This window comes from Gobio gobio, assembly GCF_949357685.1.
Source record: "Gobio gobio genome assembly, chromosome: 11".
Taxonomy (NCBI): domain Eukaryota; kingdom Metazoa; phylum Chordata; class Actinopteri; order Cypriniformes; family Gobionidae; genus Gobio; species Gobio gobio.
Genome location: NC_137104.1, coordinates 26,293,249 through 26,314,948, shown reverse-complemented (window position 1 = coordinate 26,314,948; position 21,700 = coordinate 26,293,249). Strand labels below are relative to the sequence as shown.

At 40.8% G+C, this 21,700-nt stretch overlaps 1 protein-coding gene across 1 annotated transcript; it reads right to left on the bottom strand.

Annotated features, from left to right (window-relative positions):
• Positions 1 to 256: 256 nt before the first annotated feature.
• tent5bb (terminal nucleotidyltransferase 5Bb) lies at positions 257 to 19,888 on the bottom strand. The gene is made up of 2 exons (XM_079828919.1): positions 19,477 to 19,888; positions 257 to 1,815 (listed from the first exon to the last, which is right to left on the bottom strand). The coding sequence occupies exons 1-2, from the start codon at positions 19,630 to 19,632 to the stop codon at positions 790 to 792; spliced, it is 1,182 nt and encodes a 393-aa protein (XP_079685045.1). The 5' UTR covers positions 19,633 to 19,888; the 3' UTR covers positions 257 to 789.
• Between the last annotated feature and the right edge of the window lie 1,812 nt (positions 19,889 to 21,700).

Genomic DNA, 21,700 nt, shown 5'->3' with positions numbered 1-21,700 from the left:
TTATTTATTTATCCTATTGTCGTTTTCTTTGTTCTAATTTTATTACTGACTGTTTACTTGATTATTTATTAATTGACAACTTTTTACTTAAAGGTAATTAGGCTTTTTATTTTGCTGTGGTTTCCTTAGCCTATAAGCTTTTGGCCATATTACCCATCCTAAGTGATCATATTATTTAAGCTAGATAGTACAAAGTTAGACTAGCCTAGCTAGCTATAATAAAAAAATTATTATTTTTTTTATTATTATTATTATTAAGGCTTTGCACCACACTCAATATCCCCTTTTTCTACGCCTGAAAAAAGATGTCCATAGCTTGTTTTAAAAGTTAAAATGTATTAGAATTTGGTCCAAAATAAACAAGATTCATGCATTTTGTTTGTTCTTTGTGCCATGTAGGACTATTGTGTATTTAAACATAATATATAATCTGGTAAATTTGGTGTCCTAATTATAAATAAAATATTGCAAAATTTTCACAAATTGCCATTTTGTCCTTTTGATCGAGAAAATAAAACATGAAAAAAAATTGCGAAGTCCTAGTGGAACTGAGTAGTTGTACTTGAATGTTTGTTGATTTAAATAAACAAATACTTTAGTTTTCACAATAATACAGTAAAAATACTGTACTAAATTATTATTATTATTATTAAAGCTCTTACTTGAAAATCACAACTGAGAAATTATAATTTCTAAATGCAAAATATACTTTCTTTTTTTTTCTCTTGATATTGAGGTGAAATGTGACCATCTGAAGACTGCAAATAAGTGTTTTCGTCCCTTCCTGGCTCAGCTACAAGGCAGCCATGTTTGATAGGAGCTGTTACAGGTGGAAATGGGCGAATGCACATGTGCTATATAGTAGTTGCTGAAGTTGACATCTCTAACATAGGGAGCTGGTTGGTAGTAACACGTAACATTAGACAGTGCAGGAAATGCGTTCTGTTCAGCCAGCACGCGTAGTGCCAGAGAGGAGATGAGCGCAAGTGTCTGTCTCCGCTCATGGCCCATGAGACATACGGTGCTTTCATCTACTACGTGATGGAGAGTTACTAGACAATCATAACGCTTGTGCTCCATGCCGTTAAAGTGGTTCTGCAGGTAGGCCTCCAGCTTCCTCTGCTGCTCATTGATGTCAGGGAAGTCGATGAAGAAGCGCGAGCACATGTAGCGCTGGAGCGTCTTCATTTGTGTTTCGGAGGCTGGACGGAAGCCTCTTACCAGCAAGTGGCAGTACTTCAAGAGCCCACCTCCACGGATTTCTTCCGGGCTGTGCGTAGCAATGATTTTGGCATGTAGGTGTCCTAGCGCTTCTTCAAAGTCTCCATACATACTCTCTCCGAGCACAGTGGGATGGAAACTCTCGGACATGGGCGTCTCGGAGCAGCGGTCGAAAAGCAGCAGTGAGTCCAAGCCAATCTGAAATGAGTCCACGCTGAACTCAAACTGCCGTCGCAGGGAGTCCACAAACTTCAGCTCCACGTTTTTGCCAGTGTTGTTGGAAAGTGAGATGAGGCTCCAGCGGTCCGTGTCATTGCAAACCTTCACCAGCTTCTGCACGTACACTTCCTTTAAGGTCAAGGCAGTGATGCGGTCCCGGCTCACGCCAGCGGGCAGGAACTCCAGGAGGCTGTCCAGGACCACATCCTTCACCAGACGGAAAGTCTTGTCATCGGTCAGACTCAAGCCGAAGATCAGGTCCAGGTCTTTGTAGCCCAGGCCAGTGTCCTGGTGGAGCACGTAACTGGCAGCAGAGCCGTTCAGCTTCACATCGCGTACTGTAACACCTCGCTCCTCTAGACGAGCCCGCACCACCTACACATGAAAGACAAAAAGAGACACAGCATTCATTTTTGCAAATCTCATACAGACTCCTGAAACTTCATCAAAAAGGATGGGATATTAAAGACAGTGTTACAGTGAGTGAATCTGGTCCAAGACTATATTTTCATGGATTCGGGAGCATTTGGGCTTGGACTCAAACTCTGTGGATACGTTTTGTGGTCTGTGCAAATTTGCGCATATAATCCACTCTGTGCTTCAGTATATCTCTGAACTGGACACACTTTGTGTGCCTGCAGTGGTTCAGAATAAACCAGAATAAACCACACTTTATTCACCCCAAAGGTCTAAATTGTTCACACTCTCTTCTGGTCTTGGTATTGAAAAGCATAATCAATTAAGTCAAAATATGCAATAAATAAACATGTAGGTAGTGATGAATGTTTATAACTTTGTAAATGATAGGCTTACAATTCAATATGACCCTGATCATACCTTGTTTGAAATGTTTTGCCAGTAGCAATTGGGCATCCACACTGGGCGCTCTGCTGAAAACGCCTTGCAGTGGGCGCTTGAGAGCGTTTTGGCAGCGCAGCTTTGCTTGTTATGATACGGAATATCCGCGGAAGTGTACTAGTATCTCATTTCACAGATAGTTTGTTCCTGTATTGATTCTATATAAAAATGCAGATACAATGTAAAGTATTTCCTCTGGCTCTTGTTGTAAATTATTTTGTTCTTGTTGTAAATTTTGTTATTATACTGGTTGTTTTCATCTGTTGACATTGTACAAGCAGACTGTGGCGGTTGGTCTGTGATGTATTTGTCCTGCCCTTACTCCACTCCACTCGCGCTGCGTTTTACTCAAGTTGAACATTCTTCAACTCTCAGCGACCAGTAAAAAACACTGAGCGCTCAGCGTCTTGTTACACTCCCATTTAAAACAATTGAATACGCCAGCCAGCCGTGGGGAAAAAACGCTTTGGTGGACATGCGGCCATAGGCACTACCAGTCTAATCCTTCAAGAGGAACATTAACCAAGTTGATTTTAAATACTAACTTTTACAGACCAGCTAAAATAGAAAGTAATGGCAACTTTTATTTTCTCAGGTTCATGAAGTGCAGTATTGTAATCTTAGTAAGCTTCTTCACACAACCTTAAAACGCACACCTCTACCCGATAGAACACAGGTGTGAACCGAGATATAACTTCTCTAAAGGAGGGATTCAGTTTTCCTAAAGCATGTGGATTAGCCCTGGGAGAAGACAAGTAACTGCTGGTATTTGTTTAAAAGCTCTTGGCAGCTTTCTTGCTTTTCTGTCTCTTTATTACTCCATCTGGGAACCGGCGAACGTTAAATTACTTTAATCAAATAATAAACACAAAATGAAAGTAAAAAGAAGGTTACAAGAATATTGCTATGTGGTTACTAAAGTGTTAAGGTCCATTGCTATGCACTGTTTGTTCCACCTCTTTTTTTTTAAATACCAGGTGAAAAAAAAAAACTATAAAAACGCTAGAAAAGTAGATGAAAGATGAAAAACAACACAATGCTCCAGAAAAAATGTTTTCTGGGATACAGCAATGGTCAGGACATACAATGAAACTTATTAGAATGCATATTAGGATATTGGCTGTTCATTAGTACTTATAAAGCACATATTAATGCCTTATTCTGCACGACCTTATTATACATTCCTTAATCCTACCCAACACATAAACGTAAATGCTACAAAAACTACCGTCCTAACTATTAATAAGCAGTATTTTTTTTTTCAGTTTATTCAGGAGTTTATTCAGGCAAGAAGTCATAGTTAATAGTGAATATGTGTTCCCCATACTTTTTTTTCCATAAGATTGTTTGGTAACACTTTAGTTAGGGTCCAATTCTCACTATTAACTAGTTTCTTATTAGCATGCATATTACTAGGATATTGGCTGTTTATTAGTACTTCTAAAGCACATTAATGCCTACCAATACCTAAACTTTACAACTACCTTACTAACTATTAATAAGCCGTAATTAGGTGTTTATTGAGGCAAAAGTCGTAGTTAATAGTTAGTGAATAGTGAGAACTGGGTCCTCATCTAAAGTGTGACTGATTGTTCTACAAACAAAACTTAACAAAAACAAAAGTAAAAGGCCTAGAGTGGGACTTTTAGTTTTAAAGTTGAAATCTCCTCTGAGACACATACAGTATTACAAAGCAAGATTACTCTCATTTGTTATCACTAGAATCTAGATATCCAACAAAAAAAACTACAAAATAAATTACAAAAATAGTAATTTGACCATTCAAACCAAATGAGATGTGGTATTTTGTTCAATATATCTTGAGATATCTTGAAACCTACAAGACTTTCCTTTGACTCTGTATTGAAAGCTTGAAAAGAAAGCTGTGTTGAAAGAAAAAAGCCATAAACATACTGGTCTAAATGGTGCTTACAACACCTTGGCGACATGTCCTGTTTTGTTTTCCAACCTGGCCAAAACAGGTTATGAGTTTTATTTGTAGGGTGATTGTAAGGCAAATTTCCACACAGCATTTTACAGGTTCAGGCTAGGGAACAAGCCAACAGAACACAGCATCATTGCCCCCTGGATACCGACAGCCACTCTGGGCAGCCGGTCTCACTGTGAACTGCCAAATGCAAAGGAATGAATGAACCACTTTTGAGCCTCTGACACTGGCCCAGGCTCAGGAAATGAGTCAGTGAATCCACTGTATACTGGACTAGACTATTAAGAGTTTTGTCCTGATCTTTTAATTTTTCCCAAAAATTCACAATGGAATCTTTGAAATTCTAGCTATTGGATAGACATGTGGATAATGCCAGGTGTTATATGAAGCTCGGATAAACCTCGGAAAGAAGTTAATCATACAACTTCCTTTACATCAGTTCTACACTCCATTAGTAATGACCTTGTCCAAAGAATCATTCATCTGATTTTCCCCAAAAAAATACCTTTCTTTTTCTTTTCTTTTTTTTGTGGAGACTAGGAATGTTGAGACTAGGTATGATCAGTTCCAAAAGCACCATAAAAGTGGTCCATATGACTCATGCCATATGAAGACAAATGATAGCTATGTGTGAGAAACAGAGTGAAAAGGAAGTTTGTTTGTTAGTTTGTTTTTTGCTGAACACCTTGGAGTCAACAGAACATCATGAGGCTGAATAAATGATGACAGAACTTGAACTATCCCTTTAAGACTCCATAATTTCTTGAACCACAAGTTCTCAGGGGGTCAATATTACTGCCATTTTCAAAAAAAAAAAAGATACATTTTACACTAAAAGAATGTTAACCTTTAAATGCATAACTGTTTCGCCAATCATTCTTACATATTCGGGTCTTTAGCAACCCGGATCTACAGTCATATGAAAGGTTAGGACACCCTATTGAATTCCATGGTTTTCTGTATCAGGACATAAAAAAAACATCTGGTCCTTGGCAGGTCTTAATTTGGAAAATAAAACCTCAGATGAACAACAACACATGAACTATCACACAGTGTCATTATTTATTTAGCAAAAATAAAGCCAAAACGGAAAAGCCATGGGTGACAAAGTTATGTCACCCTTACTGTTAACATAGGAATTAAGAGGGTAGGTAATGGTCAGACTGCTAATCAATGTAGGTAATGGTCAGGCATTGCTAATCAAAGGCCTTTGATTAATTGATCACCAGCAAGTGTGATCACCTCTATAAAAGCAGATGTTTTGACAATTTGCTAATCTGGAGCATTCAGGTGTGTGTTAACACAATGCCAAGGAGGAAAGACATCAGCCATGATCTTAGAGAAGCAATTGTTGCTGCCATCAATCTGTGAAGGGTTACAAGGCTATTTCCAAACAATTTGAAGTCCATCATTCTACAGCGAGGAAGATTATTCGCAAGTGTAAGACATTCAAAACAGACACCAATCTTCCCATGAGTGGACGTCCCAGAAAATTCAGATCAGACTGTGTAATGCTCAGAAAAACTGTTTGGCCATAATGCACAGCGCCAAGTTTGGTGAAAAACAAAAAAGCATATCAGCACAAACACCTCCTACAAAAAGATTTTGGGCTTGTTTTGTAGCCACAGGACCGGAGCATCTCACAGTCATTGAGTCGACCATGAACTCCATGAAGTATTCTAGAGTCAAATGTGAGACCATCTGTCTGACAGCGAAAGCTTGGCTAAAATTGGGTCATGTAACTGCACAATGATCCGAAGATCACCAGCAAATCTACAACAGAATGGCTGAAAAAGAAAAGAATGAAGGTGTTGCAATGGCCCAGTCGAAGTCCAGACCTCATACTGACTGAAATTCTGTGACAAGAGCTGTGCATTAACAAATACCCACAAACCTCAACAAACTGAAGCAATGTTGTAAAGAGTGGACCAAAACTTCCCGAGAATGATGTGAGACTGATAAATCATGCAGAAAATTATTACTTTAAGTTATTGCTGCTAAAAGTGGGTCTACAGACAATTGTATGATAGGGTGTCCTAACTTTGTCATCCATGTATTTTCCATCTTGACTTTATTTTTGCTAAATAAATAATGACACAGTATGATATGTCATGTGTTGTTGTTCATCTGAGGTTTTATTTTCCAAACTTTAAGACCTGCCAAGCACTAGATGATTTTTATTATGTCCTGATACAGAAAACTGCTCGGGTTATGTATATAACCCTTGTTCCCTGAGAAGGGGAACGAGCACTGCATCGGAACGACGCTTTGGGGATGCTCCCTTAGCATCAGCGAATCTGAAACCAGAATGCCAACTAGGCCAATCCGATTGGCGTGCGTGATGACGTCATTGTGACGGCATACCCGGAAGTATAAAAGGGGAGCTGGAACGTAATGGCGGTAGTAATTGCTCTGAAGCATGCGCTCCAGGCGCGCCGAGGTGTGGTGTCGGGATGCAGTGCTCGTTCCCCTTCTCAGGGAACAAGGGTTATATACATAACCCGAGCAGTTCCCTTTCGAGGGAACTCGCACTGCATCGGAACAACGCTTTGGGGAACGAGTACCCACTAGGCCACACCGAAGGGTAGCACCTGCCCTAGTGTGAAGCCGGAGACCGGGCACAGCTAGGACTGGAGCACCCTAGCACCAGGCGTCGTAGGGAGATCCAGGCTATAGAACCTGATAAAAGTGTGTGGGGTAGCCCACCCGGCCGCCTCGCAGATATCCTGCAAGGGGACCCCAGAAAGAAGGGCCACCGAAGAGGCCATGCCTCTGGTGGAATGAGCCTTCACGGCCACAGGTGAAGGCAAACTGCGCACCTGGTAGGCCATGGTAATCGCCTGGACAATCCAATTACTGATTGTCTGAGTAGACGCAGGCAATCCCTTCTTAGGTGAGCCAAAACACACCAACAGTTATTGCGATCTCCTCCACTGTGCAGACTTCGCCAAAAAAACTCTAAGGGCCCTAACCGGGCAGAGTAGGTGAAGCCTCCCCTCTTCCGCCGTCACGTGAGGCGGAGGATGGAATGCCTGCAGGACCAATGACCTGACCACCCTTGAAGGCACCTTAGGCACGTAGCCCGGCCTAGGGTGTAAGATGGCTTTTACTCCTCCCGGGGCAAACTCCAGGCAGGTCGGCGTTACCGCCAAGGCCTGGAGATCTCCCACTCTCCTAAGAGAGGTAATGGCAAGGAGAAAAGCCACCTTAAGGGTCAGGTCCTTTGGTCCAGCCAACTCCAATGGTTCGAAGGGGGCCTCAGCCAATCCTTCAAGAACCACTGCCAGGTCCCAGGTTGGAACTCTGGAATGAGCCGCAGGCCTCATCCTCTGAGCCCCACGGAGGAATTGTACAACCAGATGGTGACTACCCAGAGGCCCATCACCCATAGGAGCGTGGAAAGCCGCAATGGCAGCCACGTACACCTTGAGTGTGGACGGGGTAAGCCCTGCAGAGAAGCGATCTTGGAGGAACTCCAGCACTGAAGCCACCGGGCAGTTAACTGGGTCCACCTCACGCTCCCTGCACCAAGTGGAAAATACATTCCACTTGAGGCTGTACAGTCTCCTCGTAGACGGAGCCCTGGAACTGAGTAAGGTCTCTATCACCTCCACCGATAGGCCAGCCTCTAGGTACCTGGTCCCCTCAGGGGCCAGACCCACAGGTTCCAAATCTCCGGGCGGGGGTAAAATATCGTACCCGCCGCCTGAGATAGGAGATCCCTCCTCAGAGGAATCTCCCACGGCTGACCTGTTAGCAGAGCTATGATATCCGAGAACCAAACTCGAGTCGGCCAACGGGGTGCTACCAGAAGTAGACTGACCCCCTGTCGCCTGACCCTCTCCAGGACTCCCGGAAGCAGAGCAATCGGGGGAAATGCGCACAGACACAGCCTCGGCTACGTCTGAACCATGGCATCCAACCCCAGCGAGGCTGGATGCGTGAGGAAAAACCACAGTGGGCAGTGCGACGTCTCTCGAGACGCAAATAATCCACTTCCACTGGGCCGAACCTCTTGCATATGGCCTCCACCACCTCTGGGTGGAGTCGCCACTCCCTGGGCCTCAGCCCCTGCCTCAGCAGGATGTCTGCTCCCTGATTTTGGACCCCCGGGACATACATTGCCCTGATGGACAACAGTTTCCCTTGGGACCACAGGAGGATGTGATGCGCCAGTCTGCAAAGAGGGCGCAACCTCAAACCCCCCTGCCGTGCCCCAACCAGTGAGGGAGGCGTCTGTTGAAACGGATTTCCGGCAACAGGACGCTCCCAACACTGGCCCTTGGGACAAAAACCAAGGTTTCTTCCATATGACTAGGGAACGAAGGCCACTGCGCGTTACCCTGATCATACAGAATGGATTTCCCCTCAAGGAAAGCCACCTGGTTTCCTTCCATATCAGGACATGGTGGCCGCGGAGGTCCGGGAAAAAGCTCCTCAGAGCTTTGTAGACCGGCAGCATTTCCAGGCAGTAGATGTGCCAGGAGAAATGCCTGGTCTCCCACAGACCTCTCGCAAAGCGGCCGCCATGACCACGTCCCAGCCAGTGAGGGAGGCGTCTGTTGAAACGGATTCCCGGCAACAGAACGCTCCCAACACTGGCCCTTGGGACAGAAACCAAGGTTTCTTCCATATGACTAGGGAACGAAGGCCACTGCGCCTTACCCTGATCATACAGCATGGATTTCCCCTCAAGGAAAGCCACCTGGTTTACTTCCCATAACCACGTCCCAGCCAGTGAGGGAGGCGCCTGTTGAAACGGATTACCGGCAACAGAACGCTCCCAACACTGGCCCCTGGGACAGAAACCAAGGTTTCTTCCATATAACTAGGGAACGAAGGCATCTGCGCGTTACCCTGATCATACAGAATGGTTTTCCCCCCAAGGAAAACCCCTTGATTCCCAGCTACCACAGTAAGGGTCTCATGCAGCAGGCCAAGAGATATTGGCCCTCATTTATCAATCTTGCGTAGAAACGGGCGTATATGTTGGCGTAAGATTATGCTTACACTCCTCTCACCGCCTGATTTATGAAGCTGTGCGCACCTCTGAAATCCAGGCGTACGCAAAACCTGCCATTGATAAATGCCGCGGCTGAAAACGATCGTCATTAGAATAACACGCCCCTATATATTCACGTCTCTGCCTCCCCCACGCCCTCATTTTACGCCATGGACATACGGAAGACAGCAATAAGCGAAACTTCTCTGACGTGGAGATCGAGAACATCACCAGGGAAGTGGAAAAACTAGTTTAAAGAGTGGGATTAAAGGCGCCCACAAAAAGGTGTATGGTGGAAATCCAATTTAAATAGCTGTTTGGATGAGAAATTACCTATCACAATTCATTATTTTACAGCACCTGTTTTGAAATAATTAGCATTTAATTTCGTATCACGTCACATGTATTGGGGTGTACAATAGTGATGATGATGTGATGTGGAGTACCATTCATTCACTTTAATAATTGCATGACAATTTGTAAGATTCTTCTTATTATTATTATGATTTGTATTATTAATGACGCTTAGGCCTATTGCTATTTAGAAGAAGAATGTCGTTATTATTATTATTTATTTTATTATTATTTAAAAGAAGAAGAATGTCATTTTTATTATTTTGTCAGTCTGAATTATTTTCAGTCCCAGTCCGTGCGCAGCTGCCGGGCCTAACCAACGTCAGGTAAAGCGCACAGTCAGGCTCGCAACTGGAGGAATACATATGCCTACAAATCAAATGCTTTGGTAAAGTCACACAAATTAAACATTGAATGTTGCGCAAAAAATAAACACTGAAGTTTATAATTAGGCTACTATATATCCCTATTCGCACGGGATTAGTTATGTGGGGACCTCTGGTGAAATGTAATAACTGCAGAGAATGTCTGTGATCTTAATCCCGTGCGAATCGGCCATGTCTGTAATATGTAAAGTTAACATTCCCCCGCAAATGACCTACCATATTTCGCCGAACACAGAGGTCCTGTGATAATATTAGTCCCGTGCGAATCGGCATCTCTGTGATTTCTCTGTGGCATCGCTGGGATTAGGCGGATCGTATATCATTTTTGCAAGGTTTTTGTGTCCTGTGCGCATTTCTATCTTTATCTTTCACGAAGAATGGCGCTAGGCTGCATAAAATGCGCACCGTTATGAATTACTACTTTCACTTTAGAATGAGCACCTTTGGGAGTAAATTGCTTGAATGGTGTGTTTAATATTATTCTTAATGAAAAACACAAAAACAGAACTGTACAATGACAAACTCGCTTAAATAGGCACTTTTACATTAGCTTTGAAACTGAATCTTCCGTGGTATATTGTTATTATTGCTCAATTACGTTTTTAATTGCGTCTGTTCTCTAACTGAACTAAATTATTTTAATTACTATAAAACAATCAAAATTATATCGATGAGACTGTTTATAATTTCATACAGCTAGATCTATAACGAAAAAACATTTTCAAGTCTTTACATCATATCCGGGAGATAAGTCAGTAAATTAGAGTAAAATCACAGCTTATCTAATGCGCCACACAAAATTCAGATGTTGGGGGAGTAATTTCTAAATCACACGAGGTCCCCAGATAATAGCGTACTTATCCCGTGCTAATAGGGCTTTAGTTGTTGTTGTTGTTTTTTTTTTACAGTGGGTCATAATATAGCATATATTTGTCACTGCGTTTTGTGGTGTTAGGAATTTTTTTTCTGCGCATTTTCTCACTAACTCAAAACGTGCGTACACCACCTCATGAGCTGGCGTAGGATTTGAGCGTGCCGTACGCCAACGTCCATATTGATAAATCTCAAAGTCACCGTGGTTTTGGGTGTACGCCAGGTGTACGCTGGAATTTTGGTGTACGCACTTTTGATAAATGAGGGCCATTCTGTTGGACGCAGCCGCAATGAGCCCCAGCAGACCTTAAACTGCTTCACAGTGATGCTGTGGCCTAGCTTCATTTTAGAGACCACCGCCCGTATGGACTCGATACGTTCGGGAGACAATTGTGCCCACAACGTAGAGAATCCCATGCGACTCCCAGGAACACAGTTCTCTGAGAAGGCGTCAACACGCTACTGCGTGTAGAGTCTCAAAGGGCTAGGCCGCCTGGAAGAACCCGACATTGGTACGCTTTGCCCCAAAAAGCGAACCTCAGGAACTTCCTGTGACACAGAAGGATGGATACAGGGAAGTATGCGTCCTCTTCAGACCCATCGTGACAGACCAGTCCTCAGACTGGATCTGAATCACAATGGAGGAATTGCTAAGCATCTTGAATCTGAATCTCCTCAGAAAACGATTCAAGTACCTCCAGTCTAACGTTGGATGCAACTCGCCATCCCTCTTAGGAACTATGAAGTACTGGCTGTAGAACCCGGACTCCCTGTCTGGCGGAGGAGCACATTCTGTGGCCTCCTTACCAACAGGGAGTGAACTTCCTGTTCCATTACCCGAACCTGCCCAGGGACCACTGCCGTCCAGACCACCCCACTGAACTTCAGGGGAAGGTAACCGGACTGCAGTCTGTATGCCCCTTCCTACAGTCGCAGGCCCCAAGCTGATATATTCGGAGGCATAACCATGCGCCGAGATAATCTGCTAAGGGAACCAGCCTCTCGAGGCCGGTCTCGGGTGTCAACCGAGCCTCCTCCCCGACCCCCTGAAGCGGCTAACCGGCAGGGCGAAATCGAGGAAGATTTTCGGTGTGCGTACGCGTTTGCTGGACCACCGCAAGTCTTGCTAGAGGCGGCTGGTGCAGCACGCGTGCACGGGGAAACGATGTGGCCCGAAGCGTACTAGACGGCGGGAACACAGCATCGACTCCCGAAAAACTCCACAGGGGAGACGACCTCGATCGCTCCTACCCGGGAGAGGGGGCTGGCCAGCAGGGGCCTCATCTAAGGGAGCAGCTCAACAGGGCCACAACACTAGAGCGGACACTGCGATTAGCAATTGCCTGAAACTGATGTGTCCCGCAGGCCACAAGGTGGCGAGAACGACATCAACTTCAGGAGGGCTCCATCTTAGATGAATATCCAGTTCACAAGTTAAACACGCTTGGGTGACAGAATTAAAGTATCCAACTTATCAAAGTCGGATAACATGACACTCAATTCCTCGGAATTAAATGCCATCATAATCACCAAACCCGTGCAACCTGATCTGAATAATAGGCTGAATAAAAAAATATATCTAACTCCTCAAAGTCAGATAATATTTTAATTTAATTCCTCAGAATTAAATGCAGCCACAATAAGGTGAAACATAGTCTGAATGATAGGCTAAATATCTAACTCCTCAAAGTCAGATTATATTTTATTTAATTCCTTAGAATTAAATGTAGCCGTAATTAATCAGACAACACTGTTTTATTTGTATTATACGGACTCAACGTGGTTCTAGCCGTCATAATACAATTGGTTTTCATCCCTCGAGAAAAAAGCCAAACAGTGTCACACAATACGGTGAAACATGGTCTGAATGACAGGCTGAATATCTAACTCCTCAGAGTCAGATCATATCACCGAAAATTTTCGGCCGAAAATGGCCCAAAAGAGCATTTTCGGCTAAAAGACTTTTATCACCGAAATGTTGTGATGACGCAAACAGAAACCGCCACCTGAACGTGCTTGTCTGAAGCAACATGTCTGCGGTGTGGACGTATTTCAGTATAGCCTATCTGAGAAACACCCACGGACAGCGATTTGCAAAACATGTAATGCCGAAATTTCAAGAGGGGTGCATCTGCAAAGACTTTCTCCACGTCGGGTTTAATTTATCACCTGAAATCAATAATTCCGATCGCTACAACCACTTCCGATAGGAAAACGCCTCCGAGCACGCCCACTCTGGTGATCTGTCTAAAGTCCCCATCCCCAGAAGTGATAACCCTCTTGCCTACTGGAGAAGTAATCACGGCCGCTTTCCTGACCTGGCAAAGATGGCGCTCAAGTACTTGTCTGCTCTGTGCACAAGCACTGGCAGCGAGAGCTGTTCAGTGAAGCAGCTCATGTTCTCGATGAGAAGAGGAACAGACTTCGCTGTGAAACCGAACGGTTTCCGAATGCAGTCTTTAACAGTGGGCATGTTTTAAGCGCGCAATACACTTCAATCCGAGTTCCCACACCAACATCGATCAACATGTATCACGAAATTCAAACGATAAATGCCGTTTTGACGCTCTTTAGGCCCAATCCCAATTCTATTTTATACCCCTTCGCCTTACCCTACCCCTACACCTACCTGTTCCCCTTGCCCCTTGAAACAGAGTGCCAAGGCGTAGGGGTGAAAATATTCCACTAAGAAATGGGACACCACTACTATACCATTACACCTCATCATACCCCGTTTCTTTTATTATAAAATCCTGTGACATTTAACCAGTATGAACAGCAATGAAGTGCGTAGGCTATATCTAACAGAAATCAGGCGCAAGCACGTTTAACAAATTAATCACTCCCAACAGAGTTTTGCGCTGTATTTGGACTTAATAAAATGTAGCTCGTTTTCAGTTCAAAAACATATGAGCCAGAGTTTCCTAAGATGATACAGAATGATACAGAACATACAAGACTAGTGAAGCCGCTTTTCCATTGGACCAAACTGTTCTCTTTGTTTATTAACCGTTCCATTCCGTGCTGATCCGAGCCGGCCGGTAGCCCGGTACGGATATGGTTTCGTTATCTACTGTGGTGCTGCGATAATGTTCATACGTTATACGTCAAGTCAGTCGTTGCCTTGGTAACGCGAGAGTTTACAGATGATATGTATTGTAAATATTGACTGCGTTATGAAGGATGACCAGATATATATTTTTTAACTATTATTAATATGTGTTCAAATCCCGCAAATAGTGCGTTTAGCAAGCTACGGAGAAACGGCAGCCAGGCGACACGCAGTGATCGATCCCGAGTGGCAACACACACACATTCTATGCAGCACGGTAGTCGGTGGAGGGAAACTCCTCATACCCCTTCGTTCGAAGTGTGGTCCTGAAAAATCTTCGTTTGAAGGGCTATCTGGCCCTTCCTCTTACCCCTACCACTCCAGCCAAAAAAGAATCGAGACACCCCTACCCCTTCACGTGAACGCGCAAAACGAAGGGGTAGGGGAAAGAGAAGGGCTAAGGGGTAGAAATGGGATTGGGCCATAATGTGGCATCACTGATCACATCACAGTTCAAGCGGCGGCGCGCGAGCGTGAACGCGATCATCTGTGAGAGCGATCGATCATCTCTTCCTAAAGAATAAACACGAATGAACATCTGAAGGTGTGTTGAGGATACAACTTACTGTCACGTATCATATGTGGTGTAATCGCTCAGTCAGTGTTTCAACGGCGGAAAGACCTCAATATAACTGCTGTAAACTAAACAGTCATGTAGCATCACATTTACCCCAGGCAGTCATTCAGTGTCCACAGCTGTTAGTTCACTAGATAAATCAACTCTTTCACTAAATATATGACCTATATTACCCGTTATATTCATTATATTCTACTTAACCTGTTAATGATATCTTGATTATTTCTTGTATGTTTAAATAAACCTGTCATGAAATGACAGACACTGTGTATAAATGAATATATTTCAACAACGAATTGGATAAAAAACTATTTCATAATTAGATTTAGAAGTTATTGCAAATACTGCCTTATGTGAAGTTTACATGTTTGCGTACTATGTTATTTAAGTGTTGATTATTAGACCTAAAAATAAATAGCAACTGATTTCAGGCTAATAGTTTGGGCTCTATTGTTAAACTTTAATATTAATGTGCAAGTAAGGGCTCCCTATATAGTTTACAGCAATATCTTCAATAAACTTTTAGTTATAATTTAATTCATGTAAGGACAGATACTTTTTTTTTTCAGTAAACCAATAAAAATGTATAAAAAGCCATTTTGTAAAACTGCTGTACCGAACCCGTACCGAAACATCAGTTTTGTGTACCACTGCTACACCCCTATTCTACAGTTAACATATGGGCTATGGCAGTCTTTGTTTTGATACACTATTATGTTGAAGGCCTACAGAGAAAATAGTTGTATCTTTAAGCAGTTGCACTTGTTCTGAATGCACTTTCTTGTAGTAGTCCTACAGAGAAAAATGTAAAATGCACTTGACCTAAATGCACTTTGTTTTTATGAGAGAACATTTAATTGTAAAACCTTTCTGTAGGCCTGTACTTATTCTTTAATGTACACATGAGTGAGGTCAAGTTAAACATTTTAGTTAGAATTTTATTTTATACTGTGCATTGTTGCAATGAGCTAAATAAATATTGGCATAATTTTTAATTGATTTATTCTTTGAAACATTAATATTAATTTATGCAATTGCAATGCCTTGATTTTAGTAAAGTTAGTACAAAGTCATAGCCATAAATGCAATGGTACTAACAATTGGCATAATTTCTTTCGGTGTTTCGGTTTTTGGCCTTGGTTTCCTCTTTTTCGGTTTTCGGTTTCGGCCAAGAATTTTCATTTCGGTGCATCCCTAGTAACAATTACACAAGACTAAAATGAAGCATATTTTGTTACCTTTTGAAGCTTGGAACGGTTCAGTTTGAGCAGATGTTTTATACCATCATCACTGTCCTCGTCAGAGCTCATTTCCCAGTACATTCAGCATCTGGCTCATATTCGCCACCTTAAACATATTCTCAAAACTATAATTTTATAATCTTCTAAATCAATATTTTGATTGCTGACAGCTTCTTCACCAGATCCACCACCAAGTGACAGTGACACTATATTTGATTGCGTTCAGTACTTACTCAGCAGTAAATCAATGAGCCATTTTCAGTTTTGCAGATTATACTTATTCATTCATTTTCTGTCTGCAGTAAGTATGAGTGAAGCGCCACTTCATCATTGTGTTTCAGACAGTGCCACCTTGTGGAATAAAGGCGATCTGCACTTATTCAGTCATCAAAGATTAAATTATTGTTGTGCAGAAAAAAATATACTCTTTCACACCTTGGGTCATTAGCAACCCTATACAATTTTTTACTAAACATTAATGGAAAACAGGCATTATTTTATATATTTTTCTGGTTATATTGTTTATAATGAATTGATTGAGGAATACTTAAAAGGTTGATGTCTAACTTTCTTTTTAAAAATGAATAAGGAGAAAGGTAGTGAATGATGTCCCGGGTCTCTAAAGACCCGAAGTACGCATTTAAGGGTTAAAAGGCTCTGTTGATTAGCTCCCCCTGCAGGTATGGTGTAATGTATACCTCAAACCAATTCCAGCCACTGGTTTTTACCAGATTTATGTTACATGCTGGAGGGATAAATTCCTTTAAGACATCTATTCACATACTCATAAAAGCACCTGTTCTAAGACAGGAACAATGGGAATGACTTAGATGTAGAGTCTATGTATCCTTTCAGATTGGAAAAAAAAAAATGTAATCCTGAGGAGTTAGTTTACACTCTGGCCAAATAGAAAGACTTACCAGGCTCTTCTTTACCACACGGATGCCGTGTCAGCTCTGGCCCACAAGTCTACTGTTTCCAACAGGATTAATCCACTTTTAACCTAATGTACCACAAACAAGCCAACTTTGTCTGCTAAACAGGCCAATGTAAGCCAAGCAACATACAGTAATGATACCACTGAGAAAAATTAAAGAGAGGTTCTTTTAATTTGTGCCTGAGAGTTCTTTCTACACTTAGTTATAAGAATGATGCATCCTTTACAACAACACCAAATACTGATGCCATGTAACAAACAACCTTCTAGAGGGCTGATGACTAATAAATCTAAGAGTTTGCTTCCTGGTAGTTGAAGATATTTCCGCTGTTATATTGTAGACAAAACACTTGTGAAAGATTAAAATTCCAATCAGATTGTCAGAATGCTACTTAACATCCAGGAGTTGAGATGAACAGGTGTTTATCAGTCTGTCAGGAAACAAATCCTGTTTTGGATTCTGTGTTGGTATGAGCACTTGTAAGAATGAACTAATCGCTGGGCTTCCCGGTTTATGAGGCACTTTCTAGCAAGCATATTGCATAGTATGAGCAGAACTGTATTTTTTTTTTTTTTCTGTCTGGGAAATAATCTGTGCTTATTATGTTTGGATGGACAGTAATTATGTGGACATAATTGGATGGCCAGTAATGAAGGTGTTTCAGTATAGAATATTCTCAGAGACTGCTAAGTCTCTCATTGTCGAACAACACCGAAGTCTATTATTGTGTCACATAAATATTTTCAGATAAACCTACCACTAAACAAGACAAACTGGTTGGTTGCTTTACATGTCAGTGGACGGTCTCTTCCTGTCTAAGTGGGCAGTTCTAACCAGCCTAAACTGCATAGTGAACCAGACTTTATGCTAAGTCAAAATTCAAACTATGAAAGACTAACTGCTAGGTATGTTGTGACCATGACCTATAGAATAATTGTAATGACTGTTCTATGCGTTTTACATTAGCGCATTGATTTGAAATGCAAGTGTCAAGAGCATAAAAACAATATGCTTAAAATAAATATAAATTGTTGGTAATGACAATGTTTGGCAAGGCAAAAATGAACTACTGGCCTTATTGAGAGGGTCTAAAAGTGAATCATTTTCATAAATACAATCTGCAAAGATACTGCAAAACCTAAAAGCTTATGGACTTGTCTGTGGCTCTTACATTAGATACAGAGCCCCACAACCAGATGGTAGAGTAATAAGGACTTTCATTTGGAGGTCAGTGATGTCATGAGAGAGAGGCCTAATTTTGAATAAGCCATTTAATACGGCTGGGTAAAAGTACTATATATCTTGTTTTCCCAGTTAATTGTGTGACCTGGCTTTCTAGCAACAGTGAGGTTGTAAATAAAACAAACTAAATGAAGGGAAATCCTGCATTCTCGTTAAAAATGAGCAGACCGGGGTGCCTTTTAGTTCATTAATCACTCTTAAAATATTTAAGTTTATAGAAAAATAAGTTTGAAACATTTTGAATGTTGTTTGTTATCTTAAACAGCTAATACACAAAACTTCATCTTCATAGTTAACTGTTCAAAATTTTAATTAGTTTGTTATTGGGCTGAGAGGCAGTATATATTTGTGAATGGAATAAGACATGTTATCATAAATAATATGTATTAAATTTTGTTTCTCAACATGAAAGGGACGTTTTAGAGTGTCTCAGGCATCAGTCAGCAGCAGGTTCACTATGAGAGTTTCTCTGGATGTTAAATGGATTAAATTGCGTGATTGGATTACACAAACACCTGCTGATATCTGCTGGAATTCAGCACGGAAGAAAAGCTGCCATATAAACCTTTTCCAGTGCAAAAGTCATGACTGACTGCAAAAGCTAAAATGTATCCATTACAGTAAAATACTCAGGGGGAAAATCGTCTTGGCACCTCATTGTGAAACTGACAAATTACACTGAAAATTTAGATAAAGATGAGACGCTTAAATTGCTTAAGTGGAAACACTTGAAACCATTGAACTTTTAATGTATATTTAACATTTTAACAATACCATTTTATTAATAGCCTGTCAAATGAACAAAAAGTGCATTAGTCATCAAGGATAATTAATAATCCAATTATTTCCTGAAAGACAGTTAAAATGTTCATGACACAAGAGAAATAACATGTATTAAGTTGTTTCTCATAAACAACGATCCTTATGTAGGCTAAATAAGATTTTATAAATCATATTTTGTATTACGTAAACATCCTAAATCGGTTCCAGTGTAATAATCTGTTTAGTAGGCTAACAATGGTCATGTTTAAATAGGAAATAAACCTTTTTCAAATATTAAGTCATTATTTCCAATGTTTAGAAGCCATGGTAATTCTATTTAGGAAATTTTCTGTAACAGACCCTGGTTATTATGAGACCTAGGCCTACATTTAAGTAGTATACCTATGTATTAAATGCATTGTCTTTAATCATATTGCTTCACACGTAGCCTACATGTAGCGCCTATGTTGTAATAAAATAATATAATTTGTATAAAACAATAAAACCTAAAATTATATTTTTGTGAAGAATAGAAATTACATTTTAACTTTTCACCATTTTAAGATAAAAAAAAAGGATCCATTAGGATCCTTCAGGAATGCTCCAAATTATGTTACAAATGTGGAATTGGAATTCTGTCCACATTTCTTATTGCATTCCCTTTTCTTTACTTTTTTGGGTGCAAAGTGAGTTCAGATGAGGTTTCATAGTGTTATATAGGCTATATGGGTTGGATCCTGTACCTGTACGATATGTCGAGGCTGAACCGATAGTGTAGGGAAGTTTCCTCGCCCGTGGATCGGGACACACTCTCCCAGGATGGAGTCCAGACGCTGCACCTGCTCCCACGACAAAACACAACAGCGCCGGCTCTGCTCCGACACATCCGCGGAGGACATGGCGAAATCAGTCCGGAGAAGACACAAGTCTGCTCGATGGATGTCAGCTGGATGCCCCTGCTAACTAATATGATGTCCGACGAGTTCGGTTTAGAGTACAAAGTCAGTTCAAGTTCAAGCGTGGATTTTAAAAGATGTTTTATCAACGAAACAAAATCCAAATATTTGCCGATGAACAAACGAACCCAAGCGTCTGTTTCCCACAGTTGCAGTAGCTAACGTTACTCACACAGCCTACCGTTCATTCACTGTGCCTGCCTGGAGTAAGTCTACAAATACATTTAAACCAGCCGAATTTACATACGCCGCTCAATTGGTCAGCTTTATGAATAATTCAATCGTTTATAAGAACTAAAGTATTTATGCACGCCCACGTACACACGTCACAATAACCCGCTGCGATCATTGGTTGTAGGAGGGGCATGCGATGTGTGGGAGCATGTGTTCAGTTTATGGTAAACACATGCCAGAATCGTAGAAACTAGTTAGTTTTATTACCTTATCTAATAGGTTAAACCTGTAAACATATTATAAAATATCCACGTCGTATTGTAGAGTTTGATTTAGGCTATACAGTAGGTTTTGTAAAGGTTTTACTAAAGTCTATTTTTCTCATTGCTTTTTAAGATGGTTAAATGTCATTTTTCTAACTGACACAGTTGATCACATCACCTGTTCTAAAAGAGTTATGTGACCACAGTTATATTTTTCTTTAGGTCATAATATTTGTATTTATTAAACGTCGATACAGTATTTGCATACAATGAGAAGTGACTTCAAAAGGAAGTGAAACGGAAGTGAAACAGAAGAAAGGCGATATCATTTGTAAACATTTGCTGGAAATCTGATATCTTTTTAAATGACGCTGGAGCAGTGCTCTGGGTGGTTTCAAGCAGTCTAAAGTGGAAATTCTCCATGTTAAATTGTATGGGCTAAAAATACATTGAGTATCATAGAACACAATGCTATGAACATTATGCGTGTATATGAGCAAGGCAATTTGCAGAACAACATACAGAAATAAGCCAAGCAGAGTAATAAAATGAAGTATGTCTATGATAATCAGCAAAAATTTGACACCTTTAATGAACTGATTAGGACATAATTAGACAGTTTAACTGTTGAGGTGAAAAAGATTTTGAAGCTGCACTGTGAAAATATTTTGTTAGGTAACACAAATCAAGGGATTTCAATCTTTTAGAGGCCACCGACCACCAATCCTTGCATCCTAAAATGTAAAAAGCACATTCTAATTTAAACGGTGTAGCCTACTATAGCAATTTAAAGAATTATTTGGAAAATATTTAGTATTATGTTGTTATATTAAGGTTTTTTTCTACTACTGTAATGTTAAATGTATTATTTATTTATTCAAATCAAATGTTATTGTTTATTTTAAAAAGGTGTATTGTTTACTTATTAATTTAATATATATTAATCAAATTTATGTTATTTACTTTATTTAAATTTTATTTATTCTAATATATTTAATTATATTTTAATTTTAAGAACCCTGAAAACAGCCAACTGAAAACACCAATGGAAGTCATTTTGAGGGTCAGATATAGACGAAACAGCTCTTTAAGGAAAAAACTGCACATTTTTACACAGTATTATGCCTTGTTGATTCGGTTCCTGTATGTCTTAAACTTTGGGTATGATATTATATTTGATAAGTCCCACAGGAAGTTTGAATGGGCCTTTTATAACCTGTTCAAACAGTAAGGCCCTTACCTCTGCAAACATCCTTTATTTTCCCAGGCTCTATATAGCAAACAGAGAATGTCCTCAGCTTGAAACCCTGCTTGTATATGACTTTAATCCTGCTTCTATTCCGTCATAGAAATATGATCTTTAGCTACAAGGGATTTAAAAGACGTCATCAAGTAGACCGACCTGTTAAGTGTAACAAAGTACGTGTGAAGGAACAGAAATAAATATCTGGAAGAGAATTGAAAAGAAAAGCCTTTAAAATGTTTCCATTGTAATTATCTCTGTGTTGTCATGAGGAACAGGTTGAGAACCAATGTGACAAGTACTACACGATGCTTGTCAAGGCTGTCACAAC